This window comes from Epinephelus fuscoguttatus, linkage group LG19, assembly GCF_011397635.1.
Source record: "Epinephelus fuscoguttatus linkage group LG19, E.fuscoguttatus.final_Chr_v1".
NCBI classification, from domain to species: Eukaryota; Metazoa; Chordata; class Actinopteri; order Perciformes; family Serranidae; genus Epinephelus; species Epinephelus fuscoguttatus.
In genome coordinates, this window is record NC_064770.1 from 23,557,722 (window position 1) to 23,580,728 (window position 23,007).

The window sequence follows — 23,007 nt, forward strand, 5'->3', positions numbered from 1 at the left end:
ATACATTTTTTATACATATTTATATCTATACATGGCAGTCAAATGTTAGTTTATCTTGTTACCCTGTATTTGTTTTGTTTTTAAATATATATATATTATAAACAAATGTTGTGAGTGTGTTATTAATGTTTTATTTATTTCCTCATCTTTCCCCTCCAGCCATGCTAAGTTCTCCGGGGGCTAGCCTGCAGAACGCCATCAGTACGGTGGGGCCTGGCCAGCCCAGTGCCACAGCCATCAACAGCGCTGCCACACACATTGACCCCAGCTCCATGCAGAGGGCCTATGCTGCCCTCGGCCTGCCGTATGGGAACCAGTCCCCTGCTCAGGTCCAGGGGCAGGGACAGGGTCCCAATCAGCAAAACCCCCAGGGCCCCCAGCACCAGCAGCTGCGAAATATGAACCCACTAGGTATGGGATAGATAGGACTTCACTGACATTTTAGAGAATTGTGATAACAGCAAATACACTGTTCAGTCCCCCAGGATTTTGCGGGCTGATTTCGGGATTGTTGCGATCTGAAATGCCTGATTTCACTGCAGCTTTTCTAAACAAAAACTGTGATGCATGATGCGATGTTAGAGGCATTTATTTGTGATGAAATTGCAGGGGCCAAGTGGAAATTTTAAAAATAGTCGTGATGCTGTCACAGATTGTGATCTTATTATTATGCGCATTCAGTGTTACCCTCAATCTGCGATCAGCTGTTGCTGGCGTTCAACACAGCGCTGACGGATGTCTCTTTAGTCTCGGATGTCTCATCTCTACTTGTCATATTTTGCTGCTTGGACTGAAGTCCTGCAGCCACGGTAAACATCCAACACGGAGCAGTTAATCTCACACTGACACTGAGACGGCTTGACTCTGCTGTTAAAGCTGTTAATAACCGTTGGTTTGGGCTATGTGAATCAATACGCTGCATGCAGCTCTATATTGAAATGAGATTTTACCCACTTTAAATAGACAAATTTGCAGTTAAATTGCAGTAATTGGAGAAAACTGCAAGGTTTTGAATTTACAGGGATTGGCTGAATTTGTGTTAACTTACTGCGATCGCAACATCCTGGAGGGACCGGCCACTATAATCTGTTGCTAAGCCATTTTCTTGTAAACCTTTGTAAATGACGATGTGTGTTTATCAGGCACTAATCAGATGAACCAGATGGCAGGAGGCATGGGTGTCCCCTCTTCAGACCAGTCTGGCATGCACTCCGACTCCTCTCTACCATCCACACTCAACAAGTGAGCATTCTTTTCTTTAATACATCACGCAGATCTGATGTCATGTTGCTACTTTATAATTCATTGACGGTGGGTTCGGATAATGAGTCCTGTGGCTTGTCATTTGGTCTCGTCAACCAAATCACCATGCAGTGCATCTGCTGTTGACAAAATATCATCCATGATCTCAATCTGTTCTCCGTCCTTTGGATTCTTAGTAAACATGATTTACAAATGTATCTGAGGACAGAAATATGTTATAGATGTAGATTACCAATTATGTTCACACTGTATTATTAATGAAACCGTGTAAGGGACTATTAACAATCATTATATTGTAAGTAATTTCTCTTTCTGTCTTACAGTCAACTGATGCCAGATGGGTCAGTAGCAGGAGGCATGGGAAACCTGCCCGCTGCCACCCCTCTCTCTGCTTCGGGGGTAAGAAAGGCCTGGCATGAACACGTCACTCAGGACCTGCGCACCCACCTGGTGCACAAACTGTAAGTCCAAAAATGAAACTGATGGATCATAAATACTCAATTCAATCATGTGAAAACAGAGTAGGATGTAGTGATCCAGGTTGTCGCTGAGTTTTGTATTTCTGTGCCGTCTCTCTTCAGTGTACAAGCCATATTCCCCACCCCAGACCCCGCAGCACTGAAGGACCGGCGAATGGAGAACCTGGTGGCGTATGCCCGCAAGGTTGAGGGTGACATGTACGAGTCAGCTAACAGCAGGGTAAATAATATAATACTAAACATTATCACACCATTACAACCTGAGTGATCACATGCCATCTTCAGTTTAAATTCTTTAATCCCAAGGCCTTTCTCTTGTCACTGTGAGAGCAGAGAAGTCAAACCAGAACCAGAGACAAGGCTCAATCCCAGTACACCCCTTGTCTCTACAACTTAGCCTTTAATCCTCTGTTTCACACATTCATGTCATTTAAATATTATAATAACCATCGTATTATCTTAGTTTAATATTGTTTCAGTGTACTACGGTCCTTTACTTAATAAGAAGCATAACAAGAGCAATTGCTAGTATGCTGATATCTCAGTAGCTAACCAGCTAGTTGGCTACTGAGTTCCATTTTTGCGTGACAGTCCCTTATTTTGACATATTTCCATGTTGCATTCCCCCCCTTTGATGGCATATGATGCCCAAATCTTAACTCAGGTCCAGCAGCAAAGTTGCTGCACTTGTTTCCTCTAATACCAGAGCAGACTGGCAGGGTAGGAGCATGGGTTGCCAGCGTTAGCCTACAGAGCACCCTTAGTTGTCTGGTAATGAAGCAGTGCTCTTTTTTTATTTGATGACTTGTTTGATCGATTGTTGTGAATGAATCACGAATGTCCATGCTTCTCCGTCTCCATCAGATCAATGGCAAATGCCATTGTGATGACGCCATTATTGCCATATTCATCTGTTTGTGTAAACGCCATCAATGACGATGACACACTTGGGGTCTTGAAGGGTTGTCCCATTTACTAGGGGAAGATTTCAACCACTATCCCATGTAACTCTGTCCCGAGGGGCAAAGGGGCACTTGAAAATGAAATTGGGCACCAGAAACACATTTATTATTTTCAAAAAATTGTCTTATATGCCTTTCGGTTCTTCTCATCCTCTCACTAGGATGAGTATTACCACTTCTTGGCAGAGAAGATCTATAAAATCCAGAAGGAACTGGAGGAGAAGAGGCGCTCACGGCTCCAGAAACAGCCTGGCATGGTGGGCACAGCTGGGCCTCAGCAACCTGGAATGGCTCCCAACACCATGGGCCCAGGACAGGCTGTCCGACCTCCCAGTAAGTAGCCAAACTCTCTGCCCTCTGGGTGACAAAAACTAAAGGGGAAAGATTTTTTTTTTTTAATTTTGGCTTCTTTTGACTGTTTTGCGGTTCTGTGTTGATACAAATAAAAAGTGTTTCTGTAACGTATTAAAAACGCTGCTTTGTCCTGTCTTCTCTCAGATGGACCTGTGCCTATGCCCAACATGCCAAATCAGATCATGAACCGTATGCAGGTGCCCCAAGGTATGTGCTAGTTCTGGTTTTCTAAGGAAAAGCGCTCCATATTTGCTTTTCTCGATTAACCTTCCCAGGTCTTAACTTTGCTAATATATTGATGTTTAAATGTTTCAAAGATAATTGGTGAGCATTTCAGAACTGTGATGTTTAGTGAGCTGGTTCAGCGCCTCTGCCAGCCCAGTAGGACACGGAATATTAAATTACAACAACTCCCAAGTATGATAAACAAGTAAATAATTGTGTGTGTGTGTCTGTTCCCACAGGAATCAATCAGTTTAACCCAATGGCAATGCAGAATGCGCAGATGTCTCAGGCACCCATGGGAGCACGTGCTCCCTCCCCCATGAACCATCCACAGCAGATGAACATCAACTCCGTCCCAGCGGTTAGATCTTTCTCCTCTGCCTCCCTGCTTTACGTTTCTGCTCCCCTCTCTCTTCTAAATGTTGTTTGTCTGAGTCTGTCAGTTCCTCTGTTTAACTTGCTCTTCTCTGAACCATTTCCCAGTTTTTTTCACCAGTTTTCTCTTCCCAGTTGTTCGGTTCTTGCTCTTTTCTCCACTTTTTCACTCATCTTAAGAAGGGCTGCACAATTAATCAGATATTAATCAAGTAACTTAACGCAATCGACTGTGATATCGACGTCTAAAATTCATGCTTCACTCAGAGAAAACTATGTCAAATCAAGCGCTTCCTAAACTAACAGCCAGCCTCCACTTTTAAAAAGCTGTCATGCCGCTATGCGTGCACCCTGTAGCAGCGGCAGTCTCTGAAAAACTTAACTGGGTGTTGTGCCTGCAGATGGGCAGAACAAAAAACATCTGTTCATCAACCATCATCTTTTGTTTGGAAGTATTTTGGATTTAGGGAAAAAAGAAATGATATGCAAAGAGTGCGTGAGACAGGTCTGGGCCACAAAGCAACATAACTAACATGTTAAACCACCTGAAAGCACCACAGTCTGAGGTAGGATGAAGTCAGGATGGCCTAGAAGAGCTGTGTGGCTAACGCTACCTCGCTTGAGCTCCAACCGTGCCCAGCATTAACGCAGACATCAGTAACATTGGCACTGTACAGTGTGCCATGCTACTGTGACTGCTATAAAGATAAAATATATATGTAACAGTGGACAAGCATCCATCCGTATCTCAAATCGTATCGAATTAACAAATGTAATCACTTTCCATTTGGCCAAAGATGTGTCTACTACTGCTTTCATTTGGCGGCATTCTGTAATGGCATATTTATTTTCAGATAGTTCATACTTCAGCTACATTTATTTTGCACTAAATGCACTAAATTCAGGTGAGGAAGAACCTTATTTTAAGTCTTATTTGTATGGAAAGATTTGTACATTAGCAGGAATGTAGCACAGCATGGAAGTGCTTCTTTAAGTCACTAAATAATCATCATCCCAGCATTGATCAAAATCATCGTTTCTGCCATAATCGTGTAGCCCTTCTCTTTACTGTTGAATGCCTCACACTGTTGGACTGTCCGTTTCTTTCTCTGTTACCATTCTGACGCTAACTCATAAATATGGAATTTGCTGCCTATGGTTGACATGGGTCCTGATGCTTTCACTAACCAGCCACCTGGCTTTCAGTGTATAATCTGTAGTGAAACCATGGCAGAGCCTAAGGCCTGGCTTACAGCTATGTAATGTTCCTTCCTGGCTTTAGATCTCTGGCCACGCTGTGTTTTGATTCAGCACATTGTTTTGGTTGTAAGTTACACCACAAGGCCTTCAGAGGACTGTTGTAGCAGTAGCATGCGTGTACACTGCATTCCATTCATTTTATTTTACTTGGCAGGCATTGAATACTAGAGGCCTGCTGCTGTAATGAGGTTATCTGTTTCATCTCGCTTCTCTTTTATAGATGGGTATGTCCCCGTCAAGGATGCCTCAGACTCCAGGAATGATGGGTAGCCATGCTAATAACATGGTAGCTCAGCCAGGCAACCAGGGCCAGTTCCTGCCACAGGGCCAGTTCACTGCCGCTGCAGGTGGAGCAATGAATGTGAATGTAGGCTTGAGCCAGCCGCTAACACAGGCTGCTGTCACACAGGTGAGGGGACTTGTAATGTGCTGCATTCTCTTACCGCTTTCTGACACTCATGTCTGAGCGCTCATGAGTGTCACCATGCTGGCTGCTGTGTGAATGGTGTGTATTGGTATCCTAACTATGCAACCCTCTTTGTTCCAGCAGCCACAGAACTCTAACCTCCCTCTGAATGCACTGGGAACTCTTGGCTCCCAGCTGCCCTGTGGCCCTGCAGCCCAGCCCACCCTGGGTGCCACCCCTCCACCCAATGCCTCTGCCAGCCTGCAGCCCCAACAGCAGCAGCAGCTTCAGCAGCACCATGCTCCTGCACAGGCCCAGGTGCCACCGCAACCCTCTACCCCCGCCTCCACGGGTGGACCCTCCTCTACCCCTACCCACATACCCAGTAGCCTCCCTGGCCCCCCCTCAGCCCTGGGCACGCCTGATCCCTCCCAGCCGCTCACGCCCCTGCAGCCGCAAACAGAACCCCCCAGCCAGATGCAGCAGCCCACCTCCGTGCAGGCACAGCACCCCAGCACACCGGTGAGATACTGGCTCATATCAAAAACTAACTACAGGTCTTGTATCGCTTACGCCTTTGCCAGCTGCTGTTAAAGCTGACAGGTCTTTTGGCCAAACAACCAATCACCGGCACTCAGTCCTGACTTTGCTTATTAATAAATATGACTCAATATATAACTCATCAGCATTGTGATCAGGACGTCTTCTCCTCTTCTCAAAGTTGTCCCAGGCAGCAGCGAGTATAGACAACAGAGTGCCCACCCCAGGCTCTGTGGCTGAGCTGAGCTCCCAGCAGGCCCTGCCAGATATGAGCAGCACTGAAGCCAAACCTGAAGTAAAAGACGAAGAAGATGACAGCAACTCTGGAAAGAAGCAGCCTGATGTGAAAATGGAGGTATGTTCATGATTTATAAGATAAGTAATTAGTCTGTAAGAAAGGCATTGTTAAGGCAAGAGACAGGAAGAAGCACACTTATGTCTACTGTACGCCACATAGAAGCCATTCGCTGTTCGATCCCCTGGTTACTGCTGTGTGTTCTGCTCACATTTCATGTCCTAAAAAGTAAACTTGACACTTGGCTTTTCATTCTCCTAAAAGAAAGCAATATGCGTCATTAAATGCAGTTACTACATGACTGCATAGTAGGATATCTGGTTAACCATGGTTGTGTTCATGTAGCAGGACGATGAAACCAAACCCCCGCTGGTGAAGAAGGAGGAGCCAGATGCAGCAGAGCCAAAGCAGGAACCAATGGAAACTGAGGAGAAGAAGCCGGAGATGAAGGCAGAACCCAAAGAAGAGGAGGAAAGTGGGGCCAACACCACGTCAACCACCTCCGCCACTCAGAACCGCAAAAAAAGTGAGAACACGAAACTTATTTTAATATATTAAGGGTGGAACAATATATTGAGGTAGGATATTTCATGATACACAAAACTGAAGATGTCTCATGGGGCTAGAAAATGAATCCAATATTATATAAATATCAAACAAGAGTAAAACTGAATGCCTGTGAGTTATTTCTCCTTACTTTCCAGTATACATGTGTCTTGCAACAGCAGTTTGATTGATGCGAAAGATCTTTCATCATACTGTACAGTTAGACGGGGATTTGTACACTTGGCTTTGAATTAAGATTTTGTATTTGTGTCGACCAGTTTGTGATTGATTACCCATAACATTTTTATTTTCTGTCCAGTTTTTAAGCCAGAGGAGCTGAGACAAGCCCTAATGCCGACACTTGAGGCCCTCTACAGGCAAGACCCAGAGTCACTGCCCTTCAGACAGCCTGTAGACCCCATGCTACTGGGCATCCCTGTGAGTGTCCACAATTATGCACACACCTTAAAGGAGCAGTTCGGAAGATTTAGGGGGATTTAGTTGCATATAGGGATGAGGATCGCAGATTGAAACCAGCTGATACTTCCCCCGGTTAGAATTCCTTTAGTGTTCATTGTTCAGGAGTCGAATTATTTGCAAAGGTCCTCTACTCTTGAAAGCAGTCAGAAATTTTCAGGTGATTATACACCAAAGAAAACATACTTATTATATTCCATTTATGCCGATATATCCTCCTAAATCCTACACACCTTTAATGGGAGTTAGAACTACATCATCATGATGACGGAAAATACTGTAAAGCATATTTTACTCATTTCTGCAAATGTGTCTCTGCTGCTGCACAGGACTACTTTGACATTGTAAAGAATCCCATCGACTTGTCCACTATCAAGCGCAAGCTGGATACAGGTCAGTACCAGGAGCCGTGGCAGTACGTGGACGATGTGTGGCTCATGTTCAACAACGCCTGGCTGTACAACCGTAAAACATCCCGTGTCTACAAGTACTGCACCAAACTGGCAGAAGTGTTTGAAGCGGAGATTGATCCCGTCATGCAGGGCCTGGGCTACTGCTGCGGCAGGAAGGTAGGACAATATGAGATAGAGAAGTTTTCATCATGTCAGGTCACTTGATCTTTACCTGTATGTGGATGTTGACTTCAGTGCAACAGAGGCACTTATTGTTAATGTTTCTCCGATGTTTCCACAGTATGAGTTCTCACCCCAGACGCTGTGTTGCTATGGCAAACAGTTGTGTACCATTTCCAGGGACGGCACCTACTACAGCTACCAGAACAGGTAAAATTGTATGCCAATTCTGCTGAGGGGTGAAGGAGGGGTTAGAAGGAGAAGTTGTGCAGCTTAATTCTCAAAGACAAAACACGACCAAAGACACCGGCCACACCAGTCAACAAAGATGTAAGGTCCTCACTCACATGACATTTCCTTTATAGGGGTGTCACAGGCACTGCTGAGAGTTGTATATTGTGGCCAAGCAGAATGTGCATGATCCGGCCTTGTGTTGTCCTCATGTCTCTTGTGCCTGAGAATCAGCACCAAGCTCCCCCTGCTGTGCAGAACCTGCACCTGCACCTGCACCTCTGTCATTCCAGTGCAACACCATTCAATTATTGCAGATACTGTGAGGTTTAACAACTTTGAGAGACAACAACTAGATTCCTTTTGAGATTATGTCCACATCCTGCTCCTGCTGGAAAATACTACGCCAAACACCTATTAAGAAATATGACATATTAGCAATTCCTTGCGTGTCCACATGAACACATTCTAGGAGCACAAGATAAAAGGCGTCACATGTCGACAATGTTCTTGTCAATTCAGCATCAGTATAATTCATAAAGAGAAACTGTAGTCGTGTAAAAACTTTACATATTAGATTTTGTCACGTCAACTTGCTACCAGCCTCCATTGGTTAGCTGCGCGAGACAGTGGGATTGAAAGACAAACTGTTTCAGAAAAATTTAGTTTTGGTGGATCAGATAAACGCCAAATTAAACATGGACTCTTGTTCACTCTACTAGTTCTCCCCTTTTCCACAGTACAAGAGAACTGAGACTTGTTCACATTCTTGCGCCTCCCCAGAGTCCCCTTTTATGTTCTATTATCTACCTGGTTTGCTGCTCCTTGTTTGTTGCTTGAGGGAGCGCTCCAATTCTTAAGACCGAGTTTTATGACCACCCTACACTAAAGCTCCATTTCCACCAAACACTTTCGGTATGGTACATTTGGAACCAAAAGTAACCCTTCAGACATGGAACCTAGACCCTAGTGTATCCACTGCAAACCGTACCCTTAAATATGGGCGGGGTTGTTGTCACTCACTGCTCCATCCAGCACTCACTGTATTTCCTCATTACTGGTGACACAGAGGGAAGTCTGCACTTCGTTTATCGTCCACCGAACAAAATGAAATAAAACAGGCTGCAGTGAGAGTCTCTCTCCATGAGATATCTAAAGATAGCGGGTTTGCGCATTTAGTCCTTCTACGGCAAGCTCAGAGGTTTACTGTTGCTGTAGCGCGACGCTACGCAACCATTTTTTTTCTCAGAGTGAGGATTAGAATATATGCAGTTCACATTTCCCGGCTGAAATTAATATATATAAACGCTTGAAGATCCACTCATTGCTAAAAGTGTATGTAATATGAAAATAAAAGTAATAGTCAAAAGTTGTCACAATTAAATTTAAGGTATGTTGATGGATTCACGCTGTCAGCTTAGCATTGAGTGACATTACAAGTTAGCGTTCCACCTTAAAAGTCTCCGGCAGTCCGACCAGTGAATTAGGCTATTTTTTCTCAGACTCCAGCTGCTGCAAGAGGCAACAAAACATCCTTTCATTTTATAGTTACAGTCTAATAAAACTCTCCACGGTATGAACAGTGGTTACATGAGCCTCAAAACCAGCCACAACTCAGCCCTGAGCAGAGTGACCGTCCTCTATTGACCAATCAACGGACTGCAGTGTTCACATCTCCACCTTTTAGTACCAGATCTGTGTGCTAGGTACCCCAACAGAGGGGGGACCAAAAATGGGGACAGTACAGAACGGCTCCACTGGTACCATCCACAACTTTTCACAGTGGAAACGTCTTCATCTAAATTTTTTTAGTGTTAGCACTAAAATATCCTTGATTTCAATTAAATTAATTTACTTAAAGACTTGCACTTTTGTATTTGCGCTGTCACTCATCCTCTCTCCCCCAGCATGACCATATCATCTCATCAGCTCATTATGCATGTTAGAAGTGTTATATCATATGTTTTATATGATTGCAGTGAAATAGTATTGTTTTTGTTGTTGTTTTCATACTCCAGCATGCACTTGTGTCGACATACATTAGTTTGTGTTTGAACATTTTATTTGTTGTTGACCATCATTAACATTTTAGCACGTTTCCCCCATTTCTGTTCCAGTTTGAATGAGTGGCTGAATCATGATCATTTCAACTGTCACTAACATGTACCTCTGCCTGTGTGTGTATGTGTCCCTCCGTCTGTCCGCTGCCCATGCTCCGTCCTCGGTTGTTGCCGTGTGCACCGTTTACTCTGCATTCTGCCACCCGTACGCCGGTTTGCCTGTGCTGCTACTGTGTGTGCTGGCTGCAGTTCACCCAAATATGGCCTTATTGCCGACAGGTATCACTTCTGTGAGAAGTGCTTCAACGAGATCCAGGGCAACAGTGTGACCCTGGGGGACGACCCGGCACAGCCACAGACGTAAGTGACCAGGCTTGGGTGTCTGAACACCACCTGATGATCTTCTGCGAGTATCAGGCTGTTCTCTCTGGATTTTATTTTTGTGGAAAGGGTTTTCAATCACAGGAGCCAACATGAACTTGGTTGTTTGTTTTTCTCTTTTTGGTGCAGCATGATATCAAAAGAGCAGTTTGAAAAGAAGAAAAATGACATGTTGGACCCTGAGCCGTGAGTACTGTCTGAACAGTCACTTCACTTTGACTCTAATTTAAGAAGGCAGTGATTCTTCACTATTTTTCACAAGAAAAGCAGAGAAATAGCAAATTTTTGTCTTTGCCAGGTTTGTTGAATGTAAAGACTGTGGACGAAAGATGCACCAGATCTGCGTGCTGCACTACGATGTCATTTGGCCATCAGGGTAAGTCTCACTGAGGCCACTGGACAACTATCCAACTGTTAAAGCATATACAATCCATGTCTGACCTTAACAGAACTCTTACTTGCAGAGTATAAACCTCGTCTTATTAGGATTTTTTTGTTGGTGTTTCTGTATGTTGACTCTAAACTGCAGTTTGATCTTCCTTCTTGTAGCTTTATCTGTGACAACTGTCTGAAGAAGTCCAGCAAAACAAGAAAGGAAAACAAGTTTTCAGCCAGAAGTAAGTGTTATTTGAACAATAAACAGAAACATTTTATTTCATTTTCTCTTATTTAATCACACAAAACTGTCATGGGTGAATTCACAAAGAATGGATTGCAGCCGCTGACAGCATTTGTTTTTTGTTTTTTATCTGATTGCAATTACCCTTGTGGCAATGTATCAATGTTGCCTTTGCATCAAGATCACCACAGACAGAATTAGCGACGGCAGAAGTAGCACAATCCTCTTGTGAATTTGCCCGTCAGTGTTTCTATTCTGAGAAAAATATTTACACCATTTTGTCTTTGTGTTTGTGCTGATCTATGTAAAGGGTTGCAGTCTACCCGGCTGGGAACATACATTGAAGACCGAGTGAACAAGTACTTGAAAAGGCAGAACCACCCAGAGGCTGGTGAGGTGTTTGTGCGAGTGGTAGCCAGCTCGGACAAAACTGTGGAGGTTAAGCCTGGCATGAAGTCCAGGTAAGGTTCTCACCTGATTTGCTAATAACATTTGCGAAATATGGAATAACATGGTAGTATTCATTGTGTGGCTGCTTTTTAAATGTTAAGCCCAGCTGGAAACTACATGGCATTCCATTGAAGAACCTTTTATGTGTGAGTGTCTGATCTGTTTGTCTGAAGCTAATCTTTTATACTACTAGACCAATCAGCCTCATGTTTTGTGTACACAAATGCTGAATGCTCCAGGACCTCTCATGGTTGCAGTGATTCATTGTTATTGAAGAACCTGTATTATTGACAGTTGTCTACTGTCATTGACTGCTGACTCCTCACTGCTTTTAACTGGCTGGTCAGGGCCCCAAGTCTTCAACACAATCATGTAAAAAACGTACATAAAAAAAGGCATTTGGAAATTGTCTCAGCTACAAACAAGAAGCCTTACCGTCTCTTTCAGGCCACAGTTCGGCCTTTGTTGTTGCTCAAAAAGTGGCGTCCGTAGAAAAGTCTGGTCTCATTTCGAAAAGAAGCATCTGCACGGTTATTTTATACCTGATATGTTGTGATACACTGAAGTTAGGCACAATACTAGATGAAAAATCTGAAGAAAACTGCACCATGTGCATTGAGTGGCTGCGATCAGCTCCAGTGGCCATGTCACCGCCTGGCAGAGATATGCGCTCTACTGAGTGCACTTTTCTAGTTGCATCTGAGAAACGAACCAGGTGAGAAGTTGAGGATTATGTTGGTGCACTTTTAAGAAATGTCCTCATTGATGGTGTATTTTTTTAAATCACATCGAATAAATGAGGACGTTTAAAATGATGACAGAAGGAATTGAAAGACGTCAGTAGAGCTTGCAACATGACAAGATTGTGTTAAAGCCATTTTGACAATTAAAAGCATTGTTTTTGGGCATTTCGTACAGAAAATAAGCAGAGAGAGATTTCACTGTGGCTGATTCTGATTTTACTCTTCCTCCCTGCCGTATAATTAGACTTGTCTTAATTGAAGAAAAGCTGCTAACAAAGTTCCACTAATTCTGTAATAAATATATTTTAATTCCAATAGTGTCTTAAAAATAAAAGTTATCTGTTATTTTGTTATGTAAAAACTTTTATTGTGAAGCGGCAAAACAAGGAAATGTTGAGTTTTCGAGTAGCAACTTCACACAACTTCTAATACAGCGGATAGCAAACATGAAACAATAAAATAAAGCAGATATCTTAAGTAAAAACAGGACGCAGGAGAGAAACTAAACTCCGAACCACAGGGATCTCTCTGGCTGGCGAGACGCCACCGCTACCTGCTTGAGTGCGGGCGGCCCGGCTTTTGGACCTACTCTGGAGAAGGAGTAGGTGTGCAGCTCCGCATGGCACCGCTCATCTAAGCCGATAACAGAAACAAAAATCGACTAGACTGGATGCAGCTAAAAGTTACAGAGGGAAAGGACCACAGTATTGTACGTGTGCGACTGCGGTAACTTCATTCATCTCTCAGACTGATTTAGTGTTGCTTGTGCAACATACAGACTGATGTCTCACTGTAGACTAATGAACAGACAGATTAAACAGAGGAGCAGCTCTCTGAGTGATGCTGGAGAAACTGTGAGTGAGTGTGTGGGGCGGAGCTGTGTGGAGAGTGTGAGAGAGGAGAGATGAACACCATCAGCTGGACTTGAGTAGGCAACGGTTCAGCATCATAAACCCCTGGGTTACCAGGATGCCCTGAATTAATAAAAGAAAGACCTTCCCCACATTGATCTCTACTGCTGGAAGAATGTAAATGCACTAAAAATGTACCTTGTGGTTTTCTTGCTCAGCCTTTGCATTCAAAATTAAACTCAGTTGTCCATATATCATAGAAATGAAGTTAGAAAACATGCATGAAAGACTTGACCAAGGAAATTATCCATTTCCCTGTCCTCTTCAATGAATTACAAACTGTTGAAGTTAAGTTTTTAAAAGATATAAAAGCTGTAACTTACCTTGTGCGTCTCTGTTTCTACAGGTTTGTGGACTCAGGCGAGATGGTGGAGAGCTTCCCTTACAGAACCAAAGCACTTTTTGCATTTGAGGAAATAGACGGAGTGGACGTTTGTTTCTTCGGCATGCATGTCCAGGAGTACGGCTCTGATTGCCCCTTTCCAAATACCAGGTAAAAAAAAAAAAAAGAGGTGAAGTGAATGATGAAAGCAGTTTAGTGTATATGTATGTTGCTGTCTGTGCTCATTGATTAAATGTTCCATATTTGCCTTGCAGACGGGTTTACATATCATACCTCGACAGTATTCACTTCTTCAGACCACGTGTGCTAAGGACTGCAGTGTACCATGAGATCCTGATAGGCTACCTGGAGTATGTGAAGAAACTGGGGTGAGTTAAGAGTAACTTTACACACTGCAGCATTCACACAGTTTCAGCTGATAGTGTATGTATTATTGTATCATTCCTGCAAGTGGCTGATAACTCTTGTTGCCCTCAGGTATGTGATGGGTCACATCTGGGCCTGCCCACCCAGTGAAGGAGATGATTACATTTTTCACTGCCACCCTCCCGACCAGAAGATCCCCAAGCCCAAGAGGCTCCAAGAGTGGTACAGGAAGATGCTGGACAAGGCTTTCGCTGAGAGGATCCTACATGATTACAAGGTCAGAAAATGATGGCATCGTCATGTCTTTGTGATGGCAGTGGGGTGCTTTGTCTCTCAACATTTTCTCATTTATAATTTACAATTTTGCCAGTAGATATAATTGTACAGAGATCAAGTCTGGGCGTCTGTTGAAATAAGGTGTCAGTCATTTATTTTTTAAATGAAAACTAATGAGTCTTCTCTAGAGTTTTATGATGTGTGAAAGTTTTCCAACTGGATGTGTTTAAGCAGCAACGTTCCACAAGCTCTCTCAGCTTTTTAAATATTCTAAATAAACAAAAGTAAACTCACAAAATGTCAAGAAAGGTAATGATCGTACTCCTGATTTTCTTATTGAAGAGAAAAAATACAATGACACACCTTCGGAATTCAAGTTTCTCTATTTCACCAAGCTAAGAATAGCTTAACTGCCTTGGTAACGTATAGTACAAAACACTTTATTAACCTCAACAGAGACAAAATAAAACTCTTTCCACTGTTCCAACCATCACCAGTTCATGTTTAGACAAAATAATCCATAAACTCATCAAGTTAGACATAAAGATATACATGTCTCTTTCTCTGCTGTTGCTGTCCTCTTTGTGCTACTGCGTTAGCTCGCTGAACAGGCCTGTTGCTGACTAGTCTCGCATTGCCAAACCTATCTCCACACTTCATTTTAGCACTGAGCTTTCTGCGTGCTGAGCCATCACCCCCTGAGCAGTGGCTCTCACTTGTTCTGCAGAGCCTTATATTAGCAAAATAAAATTACAAAAAACGCCCAAAAAACAACTGGCGATGCACTCAGCCGATAGTTTTCGTCCAGTCAACCAGTCTAGTCAACTCTACAGTAGGGGTGGGAATCTCCAGGCACCACATGATTCGATTCAGTTTCAATTCAAAGGGTAACGATTCAATAATAAAACGATAATTGATGTATAGCAGTGCATCAAAATGTTTGATTTCAGCACATGATTTATTTTTCTCTTTCTTTTAAACAATAGTAAATTGTATTTTTGGTGATCGATGATTAAATAAACAGATAATTTTACTCGCATACAGTGTGGCCCTTGTCCAGGTCCCTCTCCCCTTCAGCCCACCTCCATACCCTCACCTTTGAACCAGAGGGTGTCAGTCGGGTTGTATCCATCTATGGATGCTCACGCTTGTCCATTGTGGGATATACATATATATGGGATATACGCACACCTGCGTAGGGTCCAGTGTTTGCATACCCTACTGTAATATTTCCCCTGAAACAGTATGCAATTCACCTTCTATTTAATAACATATGGTCTGCATCCTTTTTATTTTAAAAAGTAAACTGCATTGATGAATGAATGAATTAATCTGAAAGCACCTCAACATCGGGGGGGCGGAGTGCTCCGCTGTAGCCGCTGTGTTATTTATGTTCTTATCGTGATGCATCTAAGAATCAATATTTCCCCCACCCCTACTCTACAGTAGGTTAAAATGTCACACGTAATATCAGTTTATTTTGGTTCAATATTTTATATATATAGTGATGTCTTGATAATTAAGCATCATAACAAGAGAGCGAGTGCTGTTGGCCTGCAGCCTCCTGCCTATGACTGCATCACGTCCGTACAACACCACAACCCTGAGTGTGATACTGCTTTTATACAACAGATCTACAGGTGCCTCATCATCCTATCCTAACTATGCAGGCGTCTTTACTTCCCATCGTCCTCTTGATGACCATATATAATTTAACTGAGATGTTATTTGTGAAAACATGGTCATCTCTGCAGTGCATAGTTTGTTATGACAACTATTAATGTAGGCTAATGAACAATTAATGTAAGTATGTAGGAGTGATACATGCAAACTTAAAAATCCCAATGCTGCTGTAATATCAGCACTCATGGAAACCTCATGTCCAATCAGATTACTTGGTTGTAACTAACTTGTATAATTTTTGTTAACTATTTATTGGTGTTATTAACTTGCTGCTGCCTTTGGGGACCTCTCTCTAAAACTATGTGTGAATGATAAATCACATTTGACATCATCTAATCTAACGATAATCTGATCTGAGAATAGCTTCATAGAGTTTAGGTCTTTGCACACTGAATCCGTTTTGTTCACTTGTTTTTTTTAATCCGTCACCTGAAAAAAATCATTCCACACAGAAACCGTTCACACTGAGTCCGATACGTTTTATTCTGTGTTGTGAAAATTTGCCATACAAGACACTTTTGCTCCTCTGCTCCTATCCACTGGAGACACTGCCCGTGTCTTGCATTTGGCACCGCGGGTGAACAGGCTGAGCTGTCAATCTTTATCTGTCTGTGTCATCATCATCCTCCACCTGAGTATTATTATCTGACCTGTTGAAAGGAGGCTATCTGAGTTATGAAAGGATACTGTGTGACCTGTTCTTCTATTCAGTGCGGGGTGTCCTGCTGCCACATTTTCTTGGCCCCGTTTTTGGTCAAGCAGCTCTTTATAGGCTTTTGACAGATGCGAGAAAAACAACTTAAAAAACTTCTGAAAACTTACATGATGGACAAAAATGACAGACGGAATAAAACGGACTCAGTCTGCAGAGGCCTTTACATCGAAACATAATGAGCCTGATAGGATGAACTTGTAAATTTAAAGTATTTAAGTATCCTAGACATTCCGATATCGACTGTTTTTACAATATTTATATTGTCTTTTAGGCCCTTTTCTAAACCAGAGTATTAATATGATTTGAAACATCCTTTTTATGTGTCTTCAAGACAAAGAGTTAGGAGCTTGTCACTGTGTCCAGTCCAGAAGTGTGCAGTAAAGTGAGGCTCCCCCTTGTGTTTGATAGAGATTATTGCAAAACAAACTGAGAACAAAAACTGGAACTCTAAGTCAAGATAAAGTAAAATAATTTAGCTTTACAGTATGCTCCAGTAGGACTGACTTTTTTCCCATATTTGTTTATGTTCATCGTAGTTGCAAAACGATCTCACGTTTGAGTTTGTTACGAAAATACTGTTTTAAATTCAACTTTATGAAACTTGACATTATCTTCAAGAGCTGCCTCACTATCTCGCCTGATGGAAGTCTTGTGCATCTTGTGTTTAGGACATTTTCAAACAGGCGACAGAAGACCGTCTGACCAGTGCCAACGAGCTGCCATACTTCGAGGGCGACTTTTGGCCTAACGTACTGGAGGAGAGCATCAAGGAGCTGGAGCAGGAGGAGGAAGAAAGGAAGAAGGAGGAGAACACTGCCTCCTCTGAGACGACAGAGGTGAGTTGGGTGGATAGGTGGATTTGAGCATTTTGAAATGGGTTTCATGAAAGGAACGCTCTTGTTCGGCCAAAATCAACAGCCTGGCGCTGAGGCCTCTGCTTCACCCCAGATTTTATCATCCTCAAGTCCTCATTATATAAAAGCTTTCAGCAGCCATTCAGGCATTGTATAACCACTCAGCTTAATTGCATAACCCCATCTTGTCTGTTGTGCAATCTCTCTCAATGTTCATGTCCGTCTGTTTCAAGGGAGCCCAAGCTGACAGCAAGAATGCCAAAAAGAAGAATAATAAGAAGACCAACAAAAACAAGAGCAGCGTCAGCCGCGCCAACAAGAAGAAGCCTGGGATGCCGAATGTAGCCAATGACCTGTCCCAGAAGCTCTATGCCACCATGGAGAAACATAAGGAGGTGGGAAACCCGAACAGCTACAACAGATTTGTTTGCAATCCATTCCACACAATGAAGTTAACACTTGATACTTTAAACCATGCACATACACAGAACAGGTTTGTTCTCATTACTGTACTGCATATAGTTACATTAAGTAAGTACACCAGCACGCAGCGGGACTCTTTGGCTTAGATCTCATGTAGGAATTATTTCTGACATGGGATGGACAGGGAGTATGTTATAGCACACTTTGACTGTTTCTCCTCCCACTACTTTCTCTAGGTGTTTTTTGTCATCCACCTCCACGCCGGGCCAGTCATCAACACCCTGCCACCCATTATGGACCCCGACCCTCTGTTGACCTGCGACCTGATGGATGGCCGCGATGCCTTTTTGACTCTGGCCAGAGACAAGCACTGGGAGTTCAGCTCACTGCGAAGATGCAAATGGAGCACGATGTGTATGTTGGTAGAGCTGCACAACCAAGGCCAGGACCGCTTCGTGTACACCTGCAACGAGTGCAAGCACCACGTAGAGACTCGCTGGCACTGCACCGTCTGTGAGGTAGGGAGTAATGCCAATTTACCAACATGTTTTGAACTCCATAGCCCTTCTTACACTGCCTGTTCAAGGCGTAAATATCGTGCAGTTATTCTGCCTCTCCGTTCTTTAGAAAAGGTACAATCACGGATTGGGGGTCAGAGTTGCCTCACCTTTAAGCCGGTAGTGGAAGTAGTAACAGCGCCATATCAACGTTTGTGTAAAAGGGACAGTAGGCAGGACCACAGGCAGGATACGCTGCAGACACGTGTTAAATGTCACACAATGGCGGACACTGTTGTGTTTTACGCCATGTCCATCAAGCCTGTTTTGCTTCCACAATGCTGGCATGATATCTAAAATCACACATTTGGTCAGCATGATACAGCTGTCGTTTGGTTCAGTGTAAAAATGCAAAGGTGGTGTAAAGAAGGGACTTTGTGGCGGCCCTATAGCACGTTCTCTGTAAAAATGGCTACTGTCTGTTTCAATTTTGGATTAAATGTAAATCTTAACACAACCTTAATGTGGTCTTTCTTACCTTTCAACAGGACTACGACCTATGCATTAACTGCTACAACGCTAAGGGCCATGAGCACCAGATGGTGAAGTGGGGCCTGGGCATAGATGACGACAGCAATGGTCAGGGCGGAGAGGCCTCCAAGAGCCCTCAGGAGAGCCGTCGTCTCAGCATCCAGCGCTGTATCCAGTCCCTGGTCCATGCCTGCCAGTGCCGCAACGCCAACTGCTCTCTGCCTTCATGCCAGAAGATGAAGAGGGTGGTTCAACACACCAAAGGCTGCAAGCGGAAGACCAATGGTGGCTGCCCTGTGTGCAAGCAGCTCATCGCTTTATGTTGTTATCACGCCAAGCACTGTCAGGAGAACAAGTGTCCTGTTCCCTTCTGTCTCAACATCAAGCACAAACTCCGTCAGCAGCAGCTGCAGCACAGGCTCCAACAGGCTCAAATGATGCGCCGCAGAATGGCCACCATGGCTGGAAGGGGTATGCCCATGCCATCGCCACCTACCTCAGCTGCCCCTGACACCCCCAACTCTGTGCAGCAGCCTAATACACCCCAGACCCCCCAGCCCATGCCCAACCAGCCCCAACAACAACAGCAACAACAACAACAGCAGCCACCAATCCCTGCCAACATTGCCCAAGGCTTCCCCAACAATGGCCGCAGCAGCCAGCCACCAACACCAGTGCCGCAGGGCAAACCAGGGCCTCAGTCATCCCCTCTCCATCAGCAGCAGTCACCTCTGCCGAACATGCCACACCAACAGCCGCCTCAGCCACAGCCGCCGCCGCAACAGCAGCAGCAGCAACAGCAGCCGTTGCTGGCAGCCCTGAAGGTGGCCCGACAGATCGAGATGGTAGCCAAGGCGAAGCAACAGCAACAACAGCAGCAGCAGCAGCAGAATTATGCCATGAACGGGATGCCCATGAACCACCCACGAATGATGGGGCCCATGCAGGGCCAGATGCAGATGATGCAGGGGCCACGGGGCCCCCAGGTGATGCAGGCAATGCAGCAGGGCCAGTGGGGTCCAGGGATGCAGAATCCCATGCAGAATCCCCAGGGTCCGCAGCCGCAGGTCCCTACACAACAAGGCCCCATGGCCCCTCAGCAGGCTCAGGGAAACCCCATGCCCCAGCAGGGCCAGCTCATGCCGAGGCCCATGATGCCCCAGCAGCAGGGTCTCCAAATGCCTGGGGTCATGCCTCCCCAGGGGCCCTCACAGCAGGGCATGACACCACAGCAGCAGAACATGCCACGGGGGATACCTGGTAACATCGCCCCGAGTGCCCTGCAGGAATTACTGCGCACCCTCAAATCTCCCAGCTCTCCCCAGCAGCAACAGCAGGTCCTCAACATCCTCAAGTCGAACCCCCACCTCATGGCCGCTTTCATTAAACAGAGGACAGCCAAATACCAGGCCACCCAGCCGCAGCAACAGCAGCAGGCCCAGCAGCAGAACGCTCAGGCCATGCTGGGGACCCAGGCAGGAATGCAGGCCATGGCAGCCATGGCTAACCAGGTGCAGAGGCCAGTGATGGCACCTCAGCAGCAGCCTCCTCAGCAGGCAGGGCCCCAGGGCATGGCAACCATGGGCCCCCAGGGCCAGATGATGAATGCTGCTCAAAACGGCAATCCCCAACTGTACCGCAGACAGCAGCTGTTCAGGATGCAGCAGATGCAGCAGCAGCAGGCGCAGCAGCAGCAGGGAGGCATGCCCCAAGGCCATGGTCAGTTCCCACAGCAGCAGCCGGGGCCAGCAAGCTACTCCCAGCTCCGCATGCAGCAGCAAATGGCTATGCAAGGAGGTGGGGGGCCCATGGGACAACTCCCTCCCTCGACTCAAATGGGTCAACCTGGCCTGGGCATGGACGGGCCCCAGAACCTCCTCCAGCAGCGCATGCTTCAGCAGCAACAGCAGCAGCAGATGTTAAAGCAGCAGATGGGCTCTCCGGCACAGGCTAACTCCATGAGTCCACAACCTCACATGCTCCAAGGCCAAGCCCAGGGAGGAGCTCACTTACCTGGCCAGACAATGGCAAACACCCTGGGAAACCAAGTACGTTCCCCGGCCCCAGTGCAATCGCCCCGTCCGCCTTCGCAGCAACCCCCGCATTCCAGTCCCTCCCCGCGGATACAGCCCCAGCCCTCACCTCAGCACGGCGCCCTCCACTCCAGCTCTCCCCACCCGAGCCTCGGAGGCCCCATGTCAGGCTCCATAGAGCAGGGGCACATGGGAACACCGGAGCAGAGTGCCATGCTCCCTCAACTTAACACACCAAACAGAGGGGGGTTGAGTAATGACATGGGTATGGTGGGTGACACGACGGGAGACACGCTGGAGAAATTTGTTGAAGGATTGTAGCATTTCGGGACAGATGAAAGGCCTTGTTCTGTTTTCAGCTGAGAAATTTTTGTACGTGCTGATGTAAAAAGCTAAAAGAAATACAAACGAGTCATACGAGGCCTACAGACTGTGAACTTTCCTTAAACCAAGGGACTGCTTTTTCTTCCAACACAGAGAGTGATTTAATAATTGCTGTTGAAAAGAAGACAACAAAGACACAAAGAATATATTTTTGGTTCAGACCAGCCATGCAAGAATTTGCCCTGGTCTTTGTGTTGTTTTAATTTTGTTTTTCATTTGTTATGCTCTGGTATTGACTTTTTTAACAAAACTTCTCAAAACAAAAAATATTTCATTTTATTATTCAATTTTTTTTTTTATTTTGTACCTTTGCAAAATTAATATCGTATTTGTGTTGAGAAGACTGTAAAATTGTTTGTCTGGGAATTTTTTGCCAGGTTTCACCTCTTGCTCAGTTTCTCTGTTCCTGGCTAATTTATTCTAATATGCCATTTTTCAAAAGGACTGCCTTTGGGAAAGCCTTAATTTCTTTCCTGTTTGCAGAGTCTATGGGAGATAAACGTATTTGTATAGATCTAGGAACTATTGCACACACCCAAACACAAAAGGCAGGTGTAAGAGAAGCCTGCATCGAAGCTTGTTAATGTTCACAGGTGCCGGAATGTTCTTTTTACTGGCCTGGGCCCAGTGTTTGTCTTGCAAATGTTTAAAAAGAAATGCTTTGTCTCTCCCTCAGTCAAAAGAAATTCTCATTATGTCCTGAACCTCTTTTGCCTGTGGCGGGAAAATTACTTGTTTGACTGCTGATTTGTGTTCAGAGAGAGTTTTGTGCATCATTTTCTCTCTTGCATTAAACTTGAATTGATGATGAACTGTTCTCTAATGTAAATCAAGCAGCTAGACAGTACTGTAAATATGCAGAAAATAAGAATGAAATCACTGTACAAACTTGGTTCAAATGGCTCATTTCGTACTTATATACCATATTGTTAAATAAACCTGTGTGCCACAGACTCTGCTTCTGTTGTGGTCAGCATCGGGATTGCAACCAATGCTTTGTTTTAGTTATTAATTGATCTGCTGATTATTTTTTTCTCAGTAATTCAATCAATTACACCAGAAGACACTAGAAAAAGTAAAAAAAAAATCAGTCATCGCATAGTCTTAGAGTTAAAGTGATCTCTTCTTTGGTCTGACAAATGCCAAGCAGTTCTGTGCACTGTAATGTGAGCCAAGGAATAATAATAATACAGAGTTTACAAAGTGCTTTGACAAACAAAGCAAAGCAGAGGTAAGACATCCCAAAGGCAATATAACAGAGTACCCCGTTAGTACTCTGGAGTATAACGACGTAATGCTGGACGAAGGCAAGAAAGGAACTGTGGTAAAATAGTGACAATGCAAAAACATGTTGGAAAGAAGGCCGATGACAAACTGAGATGAAATCGATGGAAAAATGTACCAATAAAAGTAACAATAAGGTACAATAATGAAAATAATTATGATTAAGACATAATAAAATGATAAGAGGACAACATCACGTGAAGGAAAAAGCAACTTTCCACATTTGAGAAGCTGGAGCCATCAAGTGTTTCACATTTTTGCTTGAAAAAAATTAATCAGGTATCAAAATAGACAGAAAATGAATCTGTAATTATAAGTTAATCTAACTTGCTCCAGTCAGCCTCATACGTAGATAAAAATATATGAACATACAGAAACTAAACAGGGTGTCTGTAGATATTTAGATAAGTTCTAATGTCTCAAAGTCCTCAACTTGTCTTCAAATCCATATTTTAATTTCTCTATGTCA

At 44.2% G+C, this 23,007-nt stretch overlaps 1 protein-coding gene across 9 annotated transcripts in view; it reads left to right on the top strand.

The window, feature by feature from the left end:
• The window catches only part of crebbpb (CREB binding protein b), a 57,885-nt gene extending 35,678 nt beyond the window's left edge, over nucleotides 1-22,207 (top strand). The window contains exons 6-31 of one of the 9 annotated variants that reach the window (XM_049560474.1): nucleotides 160-411; nucleotides 1,143-1,242; nucleotides 1,587-1,724; nucleotides 1,845-1,962; nucleotides 2,866-3,037; nucleotides 3,203-3,265; nucleotides 3,523-3,644; nucleotides 5,139-5,327; nucleotides 5,466-5,846; nucleotides 6,046-6,219; nucleotides 6,505-6,685; nucleotides 7,025-7,143; nucleotides 7,512-7,751; nucleotides 7,876-7,964; nucleotides 10,295-10,405; nucleotides 10,556-10,612; nucleotides 10,725-10,802; nucleotides 10,976-11,043; nucleotides 11,344-11,506; nucleotides 13,496-13,642; nucleotides 13,747-13,860; nucleotides 13,970-14,135; nucleotides 17,201-17,368; nucleotides 17,620-17,781; nucleotides 18,046-18,327; nucleotides 18,855-22,207. In XM_049560474.1, coding sequence (XP_049416431.1) covers nucleotides 160-411; nucleotides 1,143-1,242; nucleotides 1,587-1,724; nucleotides 1,845-1,962; nucleotides 2,866-3,037; nucleotides 3,203-3,265; nucleotides 3,523-3,644; nucleotides 5,139-5,327; nucleotides 5,466-5,846; nucleotides 6,046-6,219; nucleotides 6,505-6,685; nucleotides 7,025-7,143; nucleotides 7,512-7,751; nucleotides 7,876-7,964; nucleotides 10,295-10,405; nucleotides 10,556-10,612; nucleotides 10,725-10,802; nucleotides 10,976-11,043; nucleotides 11,344-11,506; nucleotides 13,496-13,642; nucleotides 13,747-13,860; nucleotides 13,970-14,135; nucleotides 17,201-17,368; nucleotides 17,620-17,781; nucleotides 18,046-18,327; nucleotides 18,855-21,191 — 6,191 coding nt within the window. In that variant the 3' untranslated portion in view covers nucleotides 21,192-22,207. The remainder of the gene's footprint in view (nucleotides 1-159; nucleotides 412-1,142; nucleotides 1,243-1,586; nucleotides 1,725-1,844; nucleotides 1,963-2,865; nucleotides 3,038-3,202; nucleotides 3,266-3,522; nucleotides 3,645-5,138; nucleotides 5,328-5,465; nucleotides 5,847-6,045; nucleotides 6,220-6,504; nucleotides 6,686-7,024; nucleotides 7,144-7,511; nucleotides 7,752-7,875; nucleotides 7,965-10,294; nucleotides 10,406-10,555; nucleotides 10,613-10,724; nucleotides 10,803-10,975; nucleotides 11,044-11,343; nucleotides 11,507-13,495; nucleotides 13,643-13,746; nucleotides 13,861-13,969; nucleotides 14,136-17,200; nucleotides 17,369-17,619; nucleotides 17,782-18,045; nucleotides 18,328-18,854) is intronic. The other 8 variants (XM_049560477.1, XM_049560478.1, XM_049560480.1 and 5 more) reach the window with 8 other exon arrangements.
• Nucleotides 22,208-23,007: the final 800 nt, after the last annotated feature.